We start from the raw sequence: 21,892 nt of genomic DNA, 5'->3' as shown, positions 1-21,892 counted from the left end.
GCTTTGGGATGGGGGAGGCATCGTCCCGCTCTGATGCCAATACCCAGCACCACTGTGGGCCAGAGCCGGCACCAGGAGTGTGTCCTGAATGAGTGACTGAGCACAGGAATGGAGGGCAGATGTGGGAGGAATGCCGAGAGTTCAGAGAAGGGCTGCGGAGGCAGGGAGGACGGTGGGGGGAGTGAGGGGGTGGGAGGCAGGGGCTGTAATGCCGTATGGGGTACCGCCAAGGGGTGCTGGGAAGGCCCCGCCCCTGGGCTCTGGCCTGCCCCCTCCCTGGGCACTGTGGGTGGATGGCACAGGCCAGGCCTGCCAGAGGGCCTCATCCACACAGATGGGGAAAGGAGTAGAGGTGATTGGGGGGGGTGTCCAAGCTCCAGGTGTGGTACCTCTGGCAAGTCACTGCCTCTGTCCCACCTCAGTGTTTTCCATGTGGAATGGAGACAGCAGACAGCGTTGCCCACCTCAGGTTCCTCATGAGGCTGTTGAGAGGGTCTAGAGCAAAGGCAGTTTGTAAACTGTAAGTGCCACCTGGGTCAGTAGACATTATTATTATGGGAGCAGGAGAGGCCCTGTCGCTAGGTCACCTTGGTGTCACTCCTCCCCCTACCCCAGGTGCAGGAGAAGCCAGTCCCCAGGAAGGCGGGGGGGTGAGACGCAGGCAGCAGCAGGACCCGGGGCACCCGGGCAGGGGAGGTGCTGCCAGGCAGTGGATGGGAGGTGCGGTCCCCAGGTGCCACGCCCCTGGGTGGGGGCTGGTCCCATGACCTTCTTTTTAGGCTGCCAACCCGCTGTTTGCTCAGGAGGCCACTGCCTGGCCTGGCTCCGGGATCCGGGTGTCTTGGCCATGAGCCAGTGAGGGGTAAGAGTGGGGGCCACCTTCCTGCGCGCCCTCTCTACCCAGCCTGGAGCCTGAGGCCCTCTCCCCCCACCCCCCGGGGGACCCTACCAGCTCTACCACTTGGTCACTTGGTGGCCGTGGGACCCCTGGCCTATCTTGCAACCATGCTGAGCCTCAAATACCTGATTTCTGAAATGGGATAAAGATAACAGCAGCTCTTAATCAGGGTGTTGTTGTAAGGATCACATGACAGCACAGTGCTTGGCTCCTGGCTCCCACCCTCCCACCCCCCTCCACGTTTCCTCTTGAATCCTGGTGGAGGTCAAAGGTTCCTGGGGAAAGGAGAGCCAGGAGCAGCGAGCCTGGGTCCTCACCTCCTCTTCGCTCCCGCCCCTGCCTGTGGGTCTCGGAGGAGGGGGCCGGGTTCCCGGGGCCCAGCTTCAGAAACTCGCTCACTGGGCTGCACCGGCCACCTTCCCTGGCACCATGGCAGGGCCAGAGGCAAACGGGGCGGGGTTGGGGGGGCAGTGCCGGATGGCTGTGCTCTGGAGACAATGGGCCTCTGTGGCCCCGGGGGAGGAGGTGGTTCCTGGACAGTGTCTAGCTCTGGTTTCAGGAGATGAGAGTCCCATTAGACGTGAAACCATGGCTGAGAGACCAAGCAGCCCCCAAGCCCTATGCAGATGGGCCTCTCTCAGGGCAGTGAGGGTTCACAGGCTTAGCCCTCTGCACCCCTTCTCACTCTGAGGTCCGTGCCCCTTCCCCTGCATGAATCACTAGGTTGGTAGGACCAGTTGGTCTCAAGAACAGGCACACTCAAGGGACCCTGGCCTCTGGTGCCCAGTGCTGGACTGGCCAGGCCCTCTTGGACACCTGTCCTAGGCTAGCCCTCCACAAATCCTTCTTGGCCCCTATGTTCACTGGCTGGCTGGGCCACCACCTCTGCCCTCCTGACCACCCAAGTCTACTTTCCCAATCTGTGTCTGTACTGCCCAGCACCTGTCCAGCCCCTTTGCTCCCCACCACAGGCTTCCTGACCTGGTCACTTGCTCTAACCATCAGAGCTTCACCTGTTGAATTTTAAAGCAGGAATAGCTCAGGCAGAAAAGCAGGAAAAGGGAGCCTGCAGCAGAGGGAATGTCCTGTGCAGAGCCCGGGCGGTGTGACACAGCGTGGCTTATTGAAAACTGCCCACATCCCCGCCAGGAGGGACAAGGTGAATGGGGCAGGACAGGAAGGGATTTGTGTGGTGATTAGGTGGGGAGAGCCAGCTGGAGCCAGACCCACCTGGGAACCCCCATCCAGAGTGGCTGTCTGTGGATGCCCAAGGGCCCAGTCCTACACGCAGGACATTCTCTCTTATTTTGCAGAGAGAGAAAAGACAGCACCCTCCCAAACCCCCAGCTGGTTAACAGGTGGGAAGCACCCTAGGGAGGCATGTGGTCATCTGCCCTCAGTTTTCCCAATCTCCCCCACCATGCCTGGGTCTGACCTGCAGTTTTGCGGAGCATAGAACCACCTTGAGATGCACCCCCCAGCCCGCCCCCCAACCCCCCGCGCCAGTGAAACATCTGGATCCTGGACTGGTGTGACACTTGGGTTCTAGTCCCCAGTCTGCTCTCCCCTTGCAAGATGACTTTGAGGTGGTAGTTTAACCTTTCTGAGCCTCAGTTTACCCCTCTGGGAATTGGGGATCCTAGTGACTGCCTTATCTCCTGTTCCTGTTCCTGTGAAACTCCCAGGAGTGAGCAGATAAAGAGGGCTTTTGAAAAGTACAAAGAACTGCACTCACGACAGTGTGATTATTATTATTACCTCGATGCAGAGATAAAGGAGGGGGAGGAGGTGCAGTGACAGTTGCCAAGAAACCTGGGAGCTGTCAGCAGTGCTTCCGGCTGGCTCATCTCACTCAGGAGCTGGGCCACTGGGCCCCCTTCCCCACTCCTGCTGATCCCTTTCCCTGGGAGAAATGGGTGCCCCGAGAGAGAAGGGAGCTGGGGCCAGCTGGCTGGCAGCCATGCATCTGCAGGGCCTGAAGGTGACCTTGGAATGTGCCTGGACTGGACTCCAGGTTGGCTCTAGCTTTCCGTGTGACCTTGGACAAGTCACCTCCTCTCTAGTTGCTGCCTTTTCCTGTGTCCAAATGGCCTGTACCTGTAGGCAGATGTCCAGGCCAGACAGGGCAGGATTGGTGCTGGACCTAGGAAAGATGCCGGGCAATGGCTACAGGAGCCAGAGGCTGGGATGAGGATGCCACTGGGGGCCAAGGCTGGGTGCAGGACTGGGGTCTTGGGCTGGGAGCAGCTGTGATGTGTGTAGTAGAACCTGGGCTGGAGTTAAACCATCGTTTGCCCTTTCCCAGGTGTGGCCTTGGGATTGTCATTTAACCTGTCTAAGCCTCAGTTTTCTTACCTGGAAAAAAGGTTGCTAATAGTCCAACTTCATAAAGCTGTGGTGATCAAATGAGACAATGCCTGTGTAAACTGTAGAGTGCTATGCAGATCTGACTGCAGTCATGGCAGGAGGAAAGGAAAGGAGGGGAGAGTGTCCCTCGCCCCAGCCTGCTCTGTACACCTCCCAGTTGCTACGTGTGCAGGGAGAGTGCAAAGCATTTTAAGCTGAGCCAGGCCAAGGCATCAGGAGGGTTTGCAGAGAGGTGGGGAGGAGGTAGAGACTTGGGGAACCCCATGTGAATGGAATGCTGGAGACCAGAAAGAGACAAGGGAGGGAGGCACAGAGAGTTTCAAGTTCATGAGATGGAGGAAAATGACGAAGTTGTGGGAGGTCTGCAGAGACCAGAGGCAGAAAGGCAATGAAGGAAGGCTAGAATGGGGGAAGAGGTGGGTGAGAGGTGGGGGAGGCTAAAAGGAGGAGGAAAAATCATCAGAGGAGGATAGAGGGGTGGGGAGGGAGGTGAGAGTCTGAGTTTATTCATTCCTTCAAAAGTACTTATTGAGCAACTACTACCTACTAAGAGGCACTATAGTGTAGCATTAGGGACAGCATCTAGACCCTCATGGGCAAGGGTCAGGTCCTCTGTATTTCACTGTCAGTGTGACCTTGGACAAGTCACTTAACCTCTGCATGTCTTAGTTCCCTCCTGAAAGATGAGGATTGAATGAGTTATTACAAGGGAGGCAGTTTCAGCAGAGCCTGCACAGCACATCCTGTATCAGCACTGGCTGCTGATCGCTGTTACTACTAATATCACCTCTCCCCTGGACGTGCTGGGTCCATAGGGCTGCCGCCATGCTGTGAACTTCAGATCTTGGGCTCTGAAGTGACCGGCCTGGGTTCAAAAGCCTGCTCTGCCTCATTAACTGTGCGACGTTAGGCAAGTTAACATACCTATCTGAGCCTCTGCTTCCTCATGTATAAAGCAGGCAGTTTGTGAGCACCTGCCTCACTGGGGAGCTGTGAGGATTAAGTGAAATTATGCAAGGCACAGGCAGGCTGTGGTTTTTGTTATTACTGTTCTTCTGTCCCTTCAGGGCTGGGATGGATGGGGGCAGGAACGGCCCAGAGCCTCGATTTCCTGCTCTGTCTTCCTCCTGGAGTCCCTCCTTTCCCTGCTCATTAGGGCCCCTCTGCAGTGACCTTTGGGTGGAGGAGTTGCCTCAGGGAGTGGGGGGTGGGGTGCCAGCCAGCCAAGAACTGGGGAGCTGAAGTGAAGGCCTTGGGGTAGGGTCCCAGATGGAAGCCAGAGCTCCCTTGTCTTGAGACGTCCTCAGTCCTGTGTGAGATGGGCACCGGGACATGGGGAAACTGAGGCCTAGAGGGTTCTGGGAGGGGAGCATGTTAGGGAGCTGCTGCCAGGCTGACCTGCAGTGGCCACTACCTGAGCCTGAGGGTGTGAGAGGAGGCAGACACGAGGACACCACCCAAATAGCGCAATTGTGGGCAACGACCTCCACTCGGCAGCCAGGCCACACCAAGATTGTCCCCACCACTAAGGGGACCCCACTTCACCTGGGCTTCAACCCCAGGACTTCCTGGCCCCTGGGCAGGCTCTGCTCTCATCCTACTGGTGCCAACCCTGCACAGTCAAGGGTATGGCTTTAAATTCTGACTGTGTCACCCACTAGCTAGGGGAAGTGGCTTCTCCTCTCTGAGCTTCAGTTTCTCCATCTATAAAAACGGAGAGAAATAAGACAAGCCTCCCAGCACTGCAGTGAGGGTGTAACATGCTCAACACAGTTCCAGGCACATCGTAGGTCTCAACAAAGAATCCTCATGGCAGCCTCCATGGAATTTCTATGGGCCTCTCCCTGTGTCAGCACACCGTGAATCTGCAGAAACCTGTGTTTAGGCCATTCCCTTGCTCACAAAACTTCGGTGCGACCCTACTGCTAACCTTCATTCATTCATTCAATCATTTATCCATTCAACAAATACTTAATGAGACCTAACTTAGGAAGCTAGAGGTGACCATGAATGAATGTCAGATAATTCTCTGAGGGAATACCTACTAGCTGCTTTATGGTGAATTTTTTTGGAAAAAGAGGATGAGAGGGGTGTGTTGCTGACCGAGGTCATAGGGCAGGTAAGTGCCTGGGAATAGCCTGCCACACTGATGCCATGGGCTTGAAATGCCACTGTCACTATCCTTCTAGGTCAAGCCCTGCCCCATATGGGCCACCCGCCTAAGATGTCAGCACCCTCAGGAGGTGGAGAGGCATCCAGTGCTTGCCTCAGGGCTGTGCACCGAGACATAATGCCTCTTGTCCTTTCATCAAACCTTGGCTGGTAGGCATTCTCCAGATGAGGATCCAGATGCTCAGGTTTCTCCTGGAGTAGCTGGGCTAAGGGGCATATGAGCAGTAGGCTCAGAGCTTCCTCAGGGTCTCCTTCCTGGGCCAGGTTCCCCCAGGCCCTTCCCCTTTTGGGGTGTGGCAGTCCCAGCTTCGCCTGACTCAAGTCTGCCATAGGCCTCTGAGGATCATCTGGCAACCTGAATGACTCACCCTCTTGGGACCAGCCTCTGTTGATGGGACGGAGGTGGGGGTGCAGCCACGTCAGGGTGACCCTAGGCAGTGGGCGGAAACCAGGCCTGCTTGCCCAGCCCTGGGCTCCCTGAGTCCCAGGAACCACTGGGCACTTCCTCTCCCTGACCCAAGGTGGCCTCCTCAGCAGGCTTTCTAGAGTGACAGGAGCTGACTTCATCCTCACCAGACCTGCTTCTTTTCCTCAGGGAAGGGCGTGGATATGGGCAAAGAGTCTCTGCTTGGAGTCAGTCAGGCCTTGCTCAGGTGCTGGCTCTTGCCACCAACCAGCTGTGTGACCTCTCTGTGCCTCTGGGTCCTCATCTGTAAAGTGGGAATGCCAGTGTGGTGAGGAGTCTGTGCCCTCAGGCCTGGAAAGAGGGTCTTAGCACAGGGCCTGGCACATAGTAGGACCAATGAGTGTGAGTGTTTTTTATTGTCATTAATAATAGCAGTAGCCCAAGTGGCCTCTCAGCCCTAAGACTGCTCTCCCCCTGCAGGCTCAGAGAGTGGTCCATAGAGGCTGGGGCATTCTACTTAGTTCAGAGGTCAGGGCTCAGCTCTTTATAGCAACCCCTGACTCAGTCTACCCATCTTCAGAATGGGCTGCAGACATACTCTTAGCTGGAGTATGCATTGGGAGGCCTGATGGAGAGCTTGGAGAGAGATCTTGTCCACATCTCTGACTTCTGGGGAAGGAGACACTGTTTTGCAGCCCTGCTCAAGAAGCCCCTCCTTGCCTTCCTCCTGGGGATCCCAGGACCCTTCCTCCATGAAATCTGTTGCCCCTCACATACCCCCAACTCTGAGAGTGACTCTTCCTCCCAGAGTTCATAAATTTCCCAACTTGGGGCTCTCCTTAACCTCAGGCTCTTTCTCTTCCAGGAGAAGTGATGGGCCGAACCAGCGGTTCCCTCAGGCACTAGACCTGCCAAGAGTGGACTTAGTTCCCTCCCACACTGATTCACTCTACCCTAAGGTATGTGAACCCCTCCAACCTGCCCCTGGTCCAGAGACCCCCCCAAGCCCCAGGGCTGAGAATGACTGCTGTGCAGTGTTAAAATGTTCAGGCACCAGCTTAGCCCCCTAAAAGGGTGCCACTCCTCACTCCTGGGTGGGCCAGTACAGCTCAGAACCAGGGTATCTTGCACAGAGTTAAGAGCCCTATAAATGAGGCTGTTATTGTCAACATCAAACTCAAATGTCTGCCCAGTGCTGGGTGCCTAGGGGCCAAAAATCAACCTGACACAGACCCTGCCTTCATGGAGCCATAATCCAGGTTAAGAGATAAATAACTGAACAATTTATGCCGAGTGTCAAATAGCAGTGATAACTACTAGCATATATTGTGATTCACTATGTACCAGGTGAGTACTTACTGCTTCACATGCATTTCATTAACATCTCAATTTCATTCTCAAACTATAAGTACCATGTGATAGCTACAATTATTACTCCCATTTTGTAGATCAGAAAGTTGAGGCTCAGAGAGGTCAAGTTACTTGCTCAAAGACACACAGATAGAATGCAATGGAGCCAGGACTGGAAATCAAGTATCTGGTCTTGGGGCCTCTCTAATGCAGAGGGTAATGAGCCCCCACTTTTGCTATACACTTTACAGTTTCTAAAGCATGTCCATAGACATCATGCCTCTTGTCCTTTCATCAAACCTTGGGTGGTAGGCATTCTCCAGATGAGGATCCAGATGCTCAGAGAGGTGAAGTGTTTTTTCTCAAGGTCACACAGCCAGGAAATAGCAGAGGCAGGATCTGCCAAGCTTTCTGAGAGCTCTGGCCTAGAACAAGGACCAGGTACCTCTCCTAGGCCCAGAGGGCAGATGGCCAAGGAATGGTGTCCTTCTGGGGGCGCACCACCTCCAAGGGGATCCAAAGTAGGGAGCCCTAGGGAGAGCATCAGTGCCTGGGCAGCAGCAATGGACTGGCCATATTGATCCTGGGGCTTGGCAGGAAGGGGGCTACTGAATAGCAGCTGGGTTCATGAGTGAGGGTCCCAGTTCCTCTTTTCCTAAGCATCTGGGAGGAGGCCTGGCTTCCCACCAAGGGCTGTGTGCCCTAAGACCAGAGCTTCCTGGCCCTCAGTCTTCCCATCAGGAAAGCCAGGATTGGAACAGCCCATCGCCCTGAGTCCTGCCTGCTCAGACAGCCTGGGGCTGGCCTCCTCTTGGGCTTCCTGGCCTCCACCTAGTTGGCTAGAAGCCTCCATATGTGCCAATACAGGCAGACAGAAGGCTCCAAACCGCCCCATCCTGACAGCTGGTACCCACCCCAGAAACAAGATACAGTCTGTGGGTCTAACAGGGGAGAAAACCAGGGCACAGAGAGATTGAGTGGTCTGTCTGGATCCCCAGCAAACCGGTGGTGGGGTGGAGGGAACCAGGTTAGTGACACATTCTCTATCCCCTGCCCCCCATTTATAATGTTGATGGGGCCACTCTGAGGGGCAAGTGAGCTCCTTGTGCCAATGGGCAGATACCTGCCTCTCTTTGGGCCCCAGGTTCCTCATCTGTAAAATAGAGGTGACAGTTCCTTCTCTTCCCATCTTGCCAGCTTGCAGTTAGGTGATGACTATGAAGTAACTTTAGAAAGTAGAAATTAAGAAGTTGAACTATTATCAGCATTATCAGCATGATTACGTTCCCAGGGCAGCACATAACACCCAGAAGGGACATCCCCCTCTCATTGGGAAGCCACATTTATACAGACACTGAACTATCCAGGACCCTCCTACCCATTAGAGTTTCTCCACTTGGGGATTCAGAAATCTACACAGCCTGCTCACACCTATGTACATGGACACAGTTACATGTCTGCAAATGTATTCAGAGACTTGTACATATACACATGTACAAATACCATACCCAGGATGTCCACTGGCCATGCACACAGAGACACATCTGGTTTCAGAGTCACACACACACACACACACACACACACACACACACGCACAGCTGCATGCATCCATGTGCATACCCTCCATGTCACCTGGCACACAGACATCTCTGGTGATGTGAGCAGGTCTTACCTCCTCCCACTGTGGGAATGGACGTTTCTCTGGCTATACTTCAATGGGTACCCGGAAGCGCTCAGGCCTGGAAGTGCCTGTGTAAATCAATATTTGCTGCTGTTAATTATTAAAAACAGCTACACCATGTCTGGAACACACATCTCTGGAGTTCCCAGGGCTCGGCTCCAACCTGACCCAGGGCTAGGTCTGGGGGAAAGGAAGTTGCAGTGCCTCCTTCTAGGAGCCATTGGCCCTGGAGATGGAGGATGGTGGGCAGCTGCTTGCAGCTCCTTCAGCAAGCTAAAGATAGGTTGGGCCCTGAGTTGGTGGCCAGCCCTACCCCTGCAGGGTCCAAAACAGCTGGTATTAATTTGGCCACAGCTCAGGAAGCAATTGCTGCTTTCCCAGCATTTGTCTGGGGAAGAGATGTTGAGAACCTGTCCCTGTCCCCACTGTACAGGGCAGACACAATGCAGGGTGAACTGGAAGGGCCTGCAGAGACCTTACATTTGACAGATGGGAAAACTGAGGCCACAGAAGTGACAAGGCTCATTCAAGTCCACTCAGCAAGATGTCTCAAGGACAGAGCTAGAATCCCCATGTCCTGAGGGCCACTCCATGCCATGGGACCGTGGCAGTCCCAGAGACAGGGGCAGCTGGAGTCCAGGACGGGTATGGGATCTAGGGAAGGGAGGGAACAGGCCAGCCAGGCAGGCACTAGGGGGCAGGTAGAGGTGAGGAGGGACAGGAAGGCAGCTCCAGGCCTTCCCTTGGATTCCTAGCTCTGCCTCTTGCTAGCTGTGTGATCTTGAGCATTATGTTTCACCGCTTGGAATCGGTTTTCTCTTCACTAAAATGGGGACGGCACTTGTATCCCCTGCGGTGTGGGAAGCGGATGGGACTTGACAAGGGTCCAAACATCAAGTACCACTCAAGAGCTCTTGATCTCCAAGGTAACCTCCTGCTCTTGCAGCCCGGCTTCATAGCTCAAGAATCCCGTCCTTGAGGCCCTGAAGCGGGGTACCCAGAGTCTGGGAAGATAGAGAAGGCGGGGCAGGGGCACGCCGCGGAGAGCCTGGGAGCTCCAAGGGGCCCCACGCGCAGAAAGCTTCCAGCGTGCCAGCATGAACGCGCAGGCGCAGTGTCCGGGAACTTTGGGCCGGGACGCGCCGGGGCGGGGCCTCCTGTGTGTCCGCCCCAGACATCAGAAGCCCCGCCCCAGCCCCCCGCTGCCAGTACCTGGTGCCCCGCCCCTACCCCGGCCCGGGCCACCCGGCGAGCCCAGCTCAGCGCAGGCAGCGCGCGGCTGGGAGCTCTGAGCCGGGATCGCGGAGCTCGGCGCTGCGGAGCCCGGGCCGGGACGCGCGCGTGCCGGAGCCTGCCGGGCCAACTGAAGTGCCGTCGGGGCGGGGGCCGGGCGCGGGATGGCGCAGCCGCGGCCCCCGGCGCCCCCTGGCCGTCCGCGGCGGGGCTCGCTGCCTGCTGGGGCTGGTTGGCAGGTGAGGACCGGGGCGAGAGCGGCCTGGCCGAGGGGGTCCGCGGGAGCCGGGTCAGCCCGACTTCCTCGGAGCCCGGCAGACTCTGCCCCACCTGGGCGGGCGGGCGAGGCTCCGTCATGGAGGGTGTGTTTGCTTCTGGGCTGACACACGGCCGTAGGGCGCACCCTTGCCCTGGGGTCGCAGGCCTTGGGCTCTATCTGCAGCTGTTCATGGAACGGAGTGCCCGTGATGGCTCGGCTATAGTGGCACTGTGTGTGAGTGTGTGTGTGTGTGTGTGTGTGCGTGTGTGTGTGAACGCGCGCCAGCCTCTGGACCACTTCACCCGTTGCCTATTCACTTTAGAAAGGGTTTAAATGTCTCAGTATAACTTTGCAGTGGTGCTCTGGGCTGCTTCTCTCACAGCTTCCCATGTGTCAGGGCAGCTCTTCTACCGGTAAGGCTGTAACTGTGGATGTCACTTGTTGCTGTGTGTGTGCACTGGGTGACAGTACCATGTGTCAGTGTTTATGTGGCTGTGACTCCTGTGCATTGTTCCTGGCCATGGTATATCTCCCTGAGTGGGGGTCTCTAGGGGACATTAATATACCCAACATTACTGTTAACGCTGTGGCTGCCAAGCTGAGTTTGTGTGGCAATCCCAGGCATAGATGCCTGTGTTGCTGTCTGTATAGAGTGTTGGTGGACAGGCATGTTTGTCTACCTGGACTGCAGGTGTACATCTGTGGTTTCTGTTACAACCTCCTGTGGGATTGTCTCTGCCAAGCTCGGAAGTGTTGGGTGTGGCTGTGGGTCCACGTCTCCTGTGGACTCCTGTGGTACATTTTATAGGGTGGGTTTTCTGTGAGCAGATCTCAGAGTGTGCACTTAGGATGTCTGTGTCTCATGATCTTTAACAGAGCTCCTTATGTGTGTGTGCGCGTGTGTGTGTACAAGGGGATGTGCAAGGTTCAAACCTGTGCCCCTTGTCCTTGGTGATTAACCACTCCGGCAGTTGCCGCCTGCTTTTTCTCAAAACTCCTTGTTATGAGATCAAGTCTGTCATGTCTGTACCCAGAGTGTGTGGCTCTGATGACTCTGATGGGGCAAGGGGAGCTTGTATGTCGAAGTGAGGCTCTGTGGCTAAGTTCCGTGAACATACCTGCCTGTATCTGTGAGTGCACATTATTGTGTCTCTCAGCCCACAGACTGAGAGTGGTTTTCTTCTCATTTCACCGGCAGTTACTGGTGAGCAGATCTGCACAGGGGTGAATATGCATTTGGATGTGTGGCCCTTGTACGAGTACCTGTGTGTGTGAAAGGGCTTGCTGTTGTGTAACTTAGGACACTGACGCGTGTATCTGTGTGTTAGCTCTGAGTCTAAGAATTGGTGTACACAGACACCCTGGGTTTGTAGCGGGGGAGTTGTGTATGTTTGCTTTCTCTGGTTCCTTGAAACTGCGTTTAAATATCAGTGTGCAGGCCTGTGTGTGTTCAAGCAGAAAAGAGTATGTGTTTCCTGGTGCACAACCCCGTAGCACATCTGTGTGAGCTCAGGCAGTCCCCCTCTGGGCAGCGGGAGCCCACTGAGTTGAGGTTTGGAGGTGCTGGGGGAGGGGCGCCATCCAAGAGACTCTGGGGGCTTCCCAGGCCCAGCCCCCAGCCCCGCCAGCCGGCAAGGATGCCGCCTTCCAGGAAGGCTTGTAGAGAGCTGGCACTGCAGAGGCTGAGGCTGCCTAGCACAGCTGGCAGATGCCCAGATTAACCCTGTGTGTGCCCTGGCCAGCCTTGGGAAAGGCTGGCTGGAGTGGGAGGGGTAAGGGTGTGCGTGTGGATACACACACAGTGTTGGGCCAGTGGGATATCCCAGCATTCTCTCCCCTAACAGCCCCTCAGCCTAGGCTGTGAGGCCCTCTTCCAGGAGAGGTGGGTGGAACCACAGACCCTCCTGAGGATCCCAGCTTGTCTCTGGGACTGAGACCTGGGGCTCTTCTGAGGGGTTCTGGACCAATGCTGGCACTGCCAACTTTGCAGTGATGTGGGGAAGATGTGTCTGTCTCCAAGGATCACAGCCCTCTATATCAGAGGCAGCAGCTTCTGCCTTTAAGGAAGGGCACTGAGTTGGGTGGGCTGCCTGGGGAGGGTTCTGGGCTCTGTGCTGACTTCACTCAGCAGTTAGCCAAACTCTGCGGATCGGCTGCACAGAGCCACCTCCTACAATACCCCCTCCACTTCCTCTTGCTGCTGGGACAGGTCCTTAGTGATTGGTCAGAGCTGGGGGGACTAGGAGGGCTGGGATGGGTGGGGACTCCTCAGGAGCTTAGCAGGATCAGCTGGGCCACCCTGAGGAATGACCTGCTCTCCCCCATCTCTGTTGCAGAACACAGATCTGTTTGAGATGATTGAAAAGATGCAGGTGAGGTTGGCTTTGTAGCCCATTCTGGGAAGCCACAGAGGTGGCTGGGCTGGGGGAGGAGGGTCCTTGCTGTAGCTCCAGCCCTACATCTCTCCAAGGACAAGCCAGGGGCCCTCAGCATACCGTGCTGGAGGAGATGGTGGCAGTGCATTGTCCAGAGCCCTCTGTCTGGGGGTCAGAGTTAGAGGATGGGGACTGGTAATGCCTAATTCCCAAGGGCCAGGCCGCACTTAGGTCTCCCCGCCCAGCTTCTATCCCTGCATAGGTCAGTGCCTTCACCCACCCCCACATGCACACCATCCCCCATCCCCTGAGAGGCACTGCAGGCTCTGCAGGACCCCCTTATTGAATGGGAGGACAGACAGATGCCAGGCACTTGGCAGCCCGAGGCTGGGCTGCAGGTAGGGAGAGGTGTTAATGAGCCGGCACCCCCTGTCCACCCTCCCTCCCCAGCCCTGGTCTTCAGGTCTGGTCTGTTTTATGCATGGGTATGTGTTGGGAGGTGGGCAACGGGGTGGTGTGACTTGAACAAACCTCAGGAACTTTCCCTGATGTCAGTTCATCACTCCTGCCCCTTCCTGTTTCTTTGCCTCTCTTAATCTGTCTCCACCTCTCCTCCCTGCTTTCTCTCCCTCTCTCCCCCGTACCCCTCTTTCCCTCTCCCTCTCTCAACAACACGTATCTGTATAGAGGCAGTAGCTTCCCTCCCCAGGCTCACAGGAGGGAGCACACGGCCCCAGCCCCTCCTCCCCGCAGCAGGCCTTCCCGCAGTGCCGCTCCCTGCTGCTGCCTCAGCCAGGTCACCACCAGGACCACCAGCCCTGCAGAGAGGCCTGAGTAGTCAGGCCAGGCAGCACCTGGGGGGTACCCCACATGGCCAGCCTTTCCCCTTCTCTAAGGAAGGGATGCGAGCCTCCAGTGGGAGGCACCCAGGCAGCAGGCAAGGGAGGGCTTTACCAGGATGTGTTACCTTCTCTTCGCAGGGAAGCAGGATGGATGAACAACGATGCTCCTTCCCACCACCCCTCAAAGTAGGTCTGAACCACGGCGCTGCCCTCTCCTTCTGTGGGCCTCTGCCTGTGCTGTCTGCCTCCTGAGCAGAGCACTCTCAAAGGGTTGGGGGACCTGGAGGGGGTGGGAAAGAGGAGGCCGACTCCCTTCTTGGGGTGGGGTGGGGCCCGGGGAGCACTGCCTCGGCTGCCTGTCCAAGCAGTCAGCGCTGCAGACTCTAGGACCCCTTCATGAAGCAGTCCTGCTGGAGCCAAAGGTGTGCGCAGGGAGTGCTGAGATGTGGAGACCCCCTCCCTTGCTATGGGCCTAGGGCCTTCATTCCAGCCCTCCCCACCCAATTTCCCCCATAATAAACTCGCCCTGTCTCCCCAGACTTCCCCAGCCCAAGTCCCCATCGCATCCCTTACAAGATAGGCCGTCATAGAACATTTTCCCTGAAGCCAGTCACGATCATCAGTTGCAGGAGGACTCACACGCAGGACCAGGAGGTGTATGTTCTCCTGCTCCATGTAGCTCCTGCCTGGGAAGACAGGGGAAGAAGGGGTGGCCTGTTTACCTCCCAACTTCCCATAAGGAGGCTAACAGGAGGCCACGGACCAAGAGAGATGCAAGGAGGCTCTTCTTTAGACTCAAAAGTTTCTTGGGGTGGGAGCTGCCTAGCCCTTCCAGATAGGCATATGGTTCCATGGGTGATGACCTGACACCCCAGCAATCTGAGACGACCAGCAGCTGGGCTGGGGAAATGGGCCCAGGGCTGCAGGGGTGACAGTCAAAGGGGGTTCATGGGCTTAAGCCCGATGCTTGTCCAGAGCAGGGGTTCTCAAGGTGTGGTGCTTAGAGCTGCAGCATCAATGTGACCTGGGAGCTTGTTGGAATGTAAATTCTTGGGCCCCACCAGCCAGCCCCCTGGCCTTGAAGCTCTGGGGGTGGGCCACAGCAGTCGCATTTAACGAGATTTCCAGGCCATGCTGATGCACTGAGAACCATGGGTCCAGAAGTTCTTCTGCCGGCGGGGGGCGGGCTGTGAGATTCCTTATCCCTGGGCAGAGAGAGACCCAGGAGACTCAGTGAGCTAAGTTTGACACGCCCCTGCCTTGTAGGGTCACCTCCAGGCAAGCCCTGCCCCATCCGAGAGACGGTAAGACAGCTGACTGGCTGAAGGGCAGCATTCTGGGCTGGCTGAAAGTAAAGGGTGGGGACCCAAGCCCATCTGGGCCTCTACCCTCTCGTGTTTTGCAGACAGAGGAGGACTACATTCCCTACCCGAGCGTTCACGAGGTAACCAGCTGGACCTCCGGGAGCCACCCTCATCCTGACCCCCCAGGGCACTCACTCCGGGTGTCTGGACACCCATGTTCTCCTCCCTGTTAGGATCCTGACTACAGGCCTTGCCATGGGGGCTGGAGACTCAGTTTACAGACCCAAGACTTCAGAGCCTATTTGAACACTTAGTCCTCTGATCTAGACATTTCAGCTTCTTGGCCACATGCTCCCAGCTCTCCCTGCCCTCACCCCTCATTCTTTGAGGCTGGGTCATGGGGCTCCATGGTCTGTGTCTGTGCCTGCAGTCGGAGGAAAGTTTCTGATGCAAGTACCTTGGAGGGGGTGGCTGCAAGGCCTGGGGCTCACGTAGCACACTTGGCTCATCCCCTAGTCACGCTCCTCTGCCGTAGCAGAAGTGGCCCCCGGTCTGAGTTGAGGGCCCCTGTCCTGGGGCCCCTGGTGGAGTGCAGTGTGGGCAGCTCTCAGCTAAGTCCCCCTTCAGGTCCTGGGACGAGAGGGGCCCTTCCCCCTCATCCTTCTGCCCCAGTTTGGGGGCTACTGGATTGAAGGTACCAACCACGAAATCACTAGCATCCCAGAGACAGAGTCACTGCCATCACCCACGACCAAGGTGAAGCTGGAGTGCAACCCCACAGCCCGCACCTACCGGAAGCACTTTCTTGGCAAGGTGGGTGGCCCTGCTGGTATTGGGGGGCTGGGCTGGGGTGGGTATGGGTCACAGCCCATTCCTGGGTGGGCTGGGCCTGGGAGGAAGCAGACCTCATGGACTGGGGCTGCGGGACAGTCCCAGAGCCCAGAGTCCCAGTGTGGGTGCTGGATTCACTAGCTCATCAACAAGCATTGATTGCAATAGGCAGTGTTTTTGCATGAAGGCAAATAGCAGAGACTCTACAAGGGTTTGAATCCTGGCCCTGCTACTTACTACATGGGACATGGGCAAGTCACTTAACCCTCTGTGTGCCTCTGTTTCCTCATCTGTAGAAATGGAGATGGTGATGAAACCCACCTCAAGAGGTTTCTGTAAGCCCTTAAGAGAGGATGCTTGTAAGGTGTCCAAAATGGCAACTAGCACAAAGTAGGTTCTCAGGCAGGGTTAGCAAGTAATGAACACTAGCTGTGTGCCTGGCCTTTTTCTAGGCACCAGGTACAGCAGCAAGCAAAGCAGACCCAGACCAGGTACAGCAGCAAGCAAAGCAGACCCAGACCCCGCCCTCAGGCAGCTGGGACTGAGTAATGCAGGGCTTGACCTGGATTGATGCAACCTGGGTCTCACCACCAGCCCCAGAGCAGGGACCCTGCCCCACAACAGCTTGTCAGAGTGTCACCCAACAGTGTTCCAGGCAAGAGTTAGTGGACGAGGCTGTGCTTGCTGGAGGGAAGGTAACATGCTGGGGCCTTGTGTGTATCAGGTTCATGCCAGATGCTGCCTCTGTGTCAGCTTACCCCTGAGGTGGTGCAGCGTAGCATGGGCTCTGGAGTCCCACGGCCTAGATGAACATCTTTGCTCTTCCATGTTTTGATGGTGTGAGCTTGAGCAAGTTATTTAACTAACTTCCTGAGCCTGTTTCCTGCTCTGTAAAAGTGGAGTAATAAAAGTACATGCAAAACATAGGGAACCATGCCTGCATAGCAAGCAATCAATGTCAACCGTTACTATTACATCTTCATAACTTCTGTAGGATCAGGATTGCTCTGTTTTTTACATAAGAGGAAACTGAGGCTCAGAGAAGTAAAGTGACTAGGTCAAGGTCACCAGTTACTTAGCACATCTAGCTCTGGCTCACTTCCGCTAAGACGCACTATGGGAAGGCTTATGCTCTGTGTGTGTTTGTGTTGGGAGGAGGGGTGGCTTCTTGTTCTGGGAGAGGGGAGCTGTGTGATGTCAGTCTGGGCCCAGGGCATTGACATGACACTTGTGGGTACTGGCTCTAAGGTGAGAGCATGGGGGTGGAGCCCACTGTAATGGGACTAAACCAGCAGGCCCAGGACAGAGCACGGGACTCTACCTGCCAGCTGAGCCCTGTGGGTGGTGAGAGACCTGCAGCCCAGGCACCCACTGCCTAGAGGCTCTCAGCCGGGTCTGGCAGGCAGTGGGATCTGGGGCCAATGGGGCCCAACACACAGTGGGCACTTGGAAGAGTTTGCTGAAGAAGTGATGAGTGACAGAAGAAAGTGGTGCCTTGAGCACAGAGGAACTTGAAGAGGTACAGGTTTGGGGTCAGAAGAGGCATAGTGAACAGGGTCAAGTTAGCAGCACAGAGAAGAGAAGGCCCAGGGGCTGGCAGAGAGGCAGGGCCATTTCCTGGCTCCAGGGTGGGTGGCTGGGGAAGCACTGGGCCCTGTTCAGGCAAAGGGAGGAGGTTAGGGTGATTTGGGGCACTGACTCTCTGGGGCCCTGAGCCTCCTCTCCTTGGGCTCCCCTGGGCCTGGGCTCGGGGATCCAGAGAAACTCGCCACCCTCAGGATTCCAGTCCAGTCCTCCTTGCCAAATGCCTACCACTCCCTCTCTGCAGATGGTGCCAACCATTCTGTGCTCCAGCAGGGCCAAGGGGGCCTCTCTGCCCCAGGTCTGCTCAGTCTGCCCCTGAGCTACAGGTTTGCAGGGCACATCTCCTGGCTCTTTCTCCTCCTGCCCTCTGAGCACAGGTGTTCATGTTTAAACAGGACTTCCTTCTAGGAGGACTCCTCGGGAAGGTGTGGCTGGAGAGCCTGCCCCACTGCCAGGGCCAGCACAGGGAACCCAGGGCCAGGCTAGGGTGCACTCCTAGCCTCGGCTTTGGGACTTCCCCACTTGGAGGTGCCAGCCCTGGGCTTTTCTATGGGGGTACCATCTCTGCCACAGCTTCCCCTTGTGCACTCCAGTATTTCTCCCTGATCCTGCAGCTTCTCTGGTGAGGCAGGAGGGCAGGAGGGAACCTGTCTGGTCAGCCACCCAGTGTATTCACGAGATGTTTCACTTCCTGTTTCTCACAGGCCCTGGCTTCAGGGGCCATAGAGCCACAGGTTGAGCAACCAGTCTGCATATTTTTATTGAGCACCTACTTTGAGCACCTACTGTGTGCCCAGCCCTGAATAAGAGAGGGGCTGAGAGACAGGTATGCAGATGCTAATGTAGTCCTGTCTTTGATGAGGACCCAGAGAGTCCTCATTCACCGAATACCTACCCTGTGCCAGACATTCAATCTCTCATTTCCTGCCACCATCCCACAAGGTAGCTGGCCTCACTCCCATTTGATAGATTTTTATAGACTAGGAAGCTGAGGCACAGAGAGGTTAGGTGACCTTTCCAGGCTACCTAGCTGGCAAGTGGCAGAGCTGGGATTTGAATGCAGGTCTGTCTGATGCTGAGTCTGTGATTAGCCATGACACCTGCTGCTTGGTGAAGGACTCCCCTTCCCACCCGCCCCCAGCTGGGAGTGAGATGGCTTTCTGATCTGGTTTCTAGGAGCCCCAGGCTCAGCCTCACCTACTCCCTGACCCCTATCTCCTACCACAGGAACATTTCAATTACTACTCACTGGACACTGCCCTGGGCCACCTTGTCTTCTCACTCAAGTATGATGTCATTGGGGACCAGGAGCACCTGCGGCTGCTACTCAGGTGAGGGTGAGGTGAGGAGATCCTGCAACAGCATGGACGGTTGAGGTCTAACAGCCTAAGATCCCATCTCATGTTATCAGTTCTTCTAATTGAGGCCCAGAGAGGGGCAGGGATTTGCCTAATGTTGCACAGCAAGTTAGTGCCCAAGCCAGGCCTGGCCCCCATCACCCTCCCTGGGGTATGCCTGCTTTGTTCTTACTTGGCATGGAGGAGCTCCTGTCCCCCGTTCCTGCCGCCGAGCCCCTCACTCTGGGCTCTCTCTCCCCAGGACCAAGGGCAGGACATACCATGATGTCATCCCCATCTCCTGCCTCACCGAGTTTCCCAATGTGGTCCAGATGGCAAAGGTGAGGCCTCTGATCCTCCAGGCTGAACCCCTACGGGCAGCCCAGTGGGCCCTCTGCTGCCTGTGGTTTTGCCTCAGCACACCCTCACCTTTGGCCCCCGGCCCTGGCCCTGTGGGCGGGGCCCTGGCTCTGAGGTCCTGCCTCGAGCATTCCGACAATGTCCGCATGCTGCCCTGTGTTCTGGGCTCCTATCCCCTGCCTGGGTGCTTTTGGTGCTCTGTAGAGTGCCTTTGGGTACAGGGGCCCCTTGTTCTCTGCAGCCCGTTCTGGGTAACAGTGAGCCCCGGGTCCTGCTTCGGCCTTGGTGGTCCCCTTTCCTTTCTGCTGCCGCCCTCCTGCAGACCTCGGCCCCAGCAGCCCAGAGGCCCACCTGCTCCTGGCTCCCCCTCAGGTGCTCACTCTCTCCTCCTGCAGCTGGTGTGTGAAGATGTGAACGTGGATCGATTCTATCCTGTGCTCTACCCCAAGGTATGGCTGAATCTGGGCCCTGCTCACTGATGGTGGGTGGTAACTGGGAGACTGAGCATTTATTGGGCACCTGCTGTGTGTAGGATATTTTCCTTAAATTCTCTCATTTAATCCTCATAATGACCCTGCAAAGTCGGCACTTTGCAGAGGAGGAACCAGAGGCCCAGAAAGGTTCTGTGCCTTACCCAGGGATGCACAGCAGATAAGGAAGGCCTGCATTTAAACCTAGTTTGTCCACCTTAGAGGCAAGCCTTAGTTACTTCAGGAAACTCAAAGCCATGTGAGGACTCTCCCAAGGGCAGTCTGTGCTCCTGAGCCAGGGCACTGCGTTGGCCTTGCCTTCTGATCCCAGAGGGAGCTTGAGGAGGGGGACTAACACAAGCACCTCCATAATGTTGCTGCACAGACAGCAGCTGTGTTCCAGTTCCGGCACTGGGTGCTGGGTTCCAGACACTGACAATGGGAGAAAAGGGTGAGGCTTCTGTCTTCAGTGAGCCAGGGGGCCTTCCTGAAAGAGGCAGACTTTGAAGGATATGTAAACCCTCGTGGCTCTGACTGAACTCTAGAGTAAGGTCAGGTCCCTGAAGGAAGGGGCCTCAGAAGCTAGATCCCACTTCTCAGTTACAGAAGAGGAAACTGAAGCCCAAGGCGAGGAGGGGGTCTTGCTCAAGGCTCCATAGCAAGTGGGTGGGACTTGGCCTGTTCTAGAATGATGTAGATTTTACAGAGGAACCAAGGAGTGAGTTGGGTGTTATGGGTGGGGGCTTATGGGAAAAACTCAGAGCAGTGAGCTTAAGCTTTAGAATTGCAAGATTGGAGTTCAAGTCCCAGCTCTGCCACTTGCAAGTCGTTGACCTTAGGCAAGTTCCTTAAGCTCTCTGAACCTTGGCTTCTTAACCTGTGAAATGGGGACAGCAGGAGTGTCTCTCTCATAGGCTTACTCTGAGGACTAAATGAGATGATGCAGGTAGAGTGCCTGGCACAGTGCTTGGCACAAAGTAAGAGCATGAAATGGGAACATGGAGAAGCAGTCTGTTTCACCCGTTGTCCTCTCCCCTCAGGCTTCCCGCCTCATCGTCACCTTTGACGAGCATGTTATCAGCAATAACTTCAAGTTTGGAGTCATTTATCAGAAGCTTGGGCAGGTGTGCTCACCTCCTCCTCCCCGCTCCTCCCACCCCGCACCTGGCGGTGTATCTGGGGCCTCAGACCTCTGCCAGGAAGAGCACCTGCCTGGGGACTCAGTTTCCCAGGAGCTCAGGGGCTGCCAGTTCCTCCTTCCAGACTTCTCTGGGTGTGAGTGGGGGTTGGGGAGCAGGGGCTGCTCAGGGTCTCCAGCTCAAGACCTCTTCCCTCTGTGTGTCCCCAGACCTCTGAGGAAGAACTCTTCAGCACCAATGAGGAAAGCCCCGCCTTCGTGGAGTTCCTTGAATTTCTGGGGCAGAAGGTCAAACTGCAGGACTTTAAGGGGTGAGCATTAGGATGGGATAAGCAGAGTACAGTTTGACCCGTGCCTGTGGGCAGGGAGGGAGCCCCCATCCTGGCCCCATGGAGGCCTGGCTGGGGCTGGAGACTGAGCCGTGGCCTGGGGGGCCTGGGGCAGGTTCCGAGGAGGCCTGGACGTGACCCACGGGCAGACGGGGACCGAGTCTGTGTACTGCAACTTCCGCAACAAGGAGATCATGTTTCACGTGTCCACCAAGCTGCCCTACACAGAAGGGGACACCCAGCAGGTAGCCTGGGCACCCACCCACCTGCTTCTCACCTGTCCTCCTATAGCCCATCTACCTGACCATTTAGTGTCCACCACACCACGTTCAGTGGGCCCTGGGACATAGAGATGGAAATGATCCACTCCCCTGACTTGTGGACTCTAGTTGGGGCATGACAACAAGCGTCTGCAATGTTGTGAAAGCCTCAGTTTCCACGTACATGAAATGGGAATAATAATGGCACCTACCTCATAGGTGAGCGTAAATGAGGGAATGAACAGTACTGTTCTAGTGCAGCTAGAACAGTATCTGGTACACAGCAAGAGCTCAATAAATGTGAGTTAGTATTTTTATAGGGAGTGAAGGGCATTGTGGGGTCACTCGGACTTGGTACAGGTGGGACCCAGGAAGAGCTTTCAAAATAAAGTGATTATGAGACTGCAGAGGAGCTAGGAGAAGGAGGGGGAGTATTCAGGTGGAGAATGGCTTCCATCTTCAAGAAGGCCTGGAGGGAGGAAGCGCAGGATGTGTCCGATAGCTGAACTCAGAACTTTGTCACCCAGTCCTAAGCGTCCTGCAGAGATGTCCACCTTATCCCATGCTTCACCCCATGGGAAAAAAAGGGCAATGTGAGAAAGATGGAAATAATTTATTCCTTATTTTTAGGGTCTTTTAATAAGATCCTCTGTTCATTTCAGCAACAAGAATATATACTGAGTAGAACGTTTTTGT

General features: G+C 56.0%; 1 protein-coding gene across 31 annotated transcripts in view; it reads left to right on the top strand.

Annotated features, from left to right (window-relative positions):
* Nucleotides 1-21,892, top strand: part of RAP1GAP (RAP1 GTPase activating protein) — a 62,254-nt gene that overhangs the window by 27,400 nt on the left and 12,962 nt on the right. For 23 of the 31 annotated variants that reach the window (XR_005056413.2, XR_005056412.2, XM_037000025.2 and 20 more), the window contains 11 exons: nt 6,709-6,802; nt 12,703-12,738; nt 13,722-13,769; nt 14,989-15,027; nt 15,515-15,700; nt 18,530-18,633; nt 18,902-18,980; nt 19,395-19,448; nt 20,510-20,593; nt 20,818-20,918; nt 21,052-21,181. Coding sequence is in view for 29 of the 31 variants with exons in the window: in XM_037000013.2 (XP_036855908.2) it covers nt 6,709-6,802; nt 12,703-12,738; nt 13,722-13,769; nt 14,989-15,027; nt 15,515-15,700; nt 18,530-18,633; nt 18,902-18,980; nt 19,395-19,448; nt 20,510-20,593; nt 20,818-20,918; nt 21,052-21,181 (955 nt within the window). In the remaining 2 variants the exon portion in view is untranslated. Of the gene's footprint in view, nt 1-6,708; nt 6,803-10,106; nt 10,347-12,702; nt 12,739-13,721; nt 13,770-14,849; nt 14,888-14,988; nt 15,028-15,514; nt 15,701-18,529; nt 18,634-18,901; nt 18,981-19,394; nt 19,449-20,509; nt 20,594-20,817; nt 20,919-21,051; nt 21,182-21,892 lie in introns of those variants that run through there. The other 8 variants (XM_037000017.2, XM_037000018.2, XM_037000019.2 and 5 more) reach the window with 8 other exon arrangements.

Source organism: Manis javanica, chromosome 4, assembly GCF_040802235.1.
Source record: "Manis javanica isolate MJ-LG chromosome 4, MJ_LKY, whole genome shotgun sequence".
Taxonomy (NCBI): Eukaryota; Metazoa; Chordata; class Mammalia; order Pholidota; family Manidae; genus Manis; species Manis javanica.
This window is presented reverse-complemented; position numbering and strand designations above follow the sequence as displayed.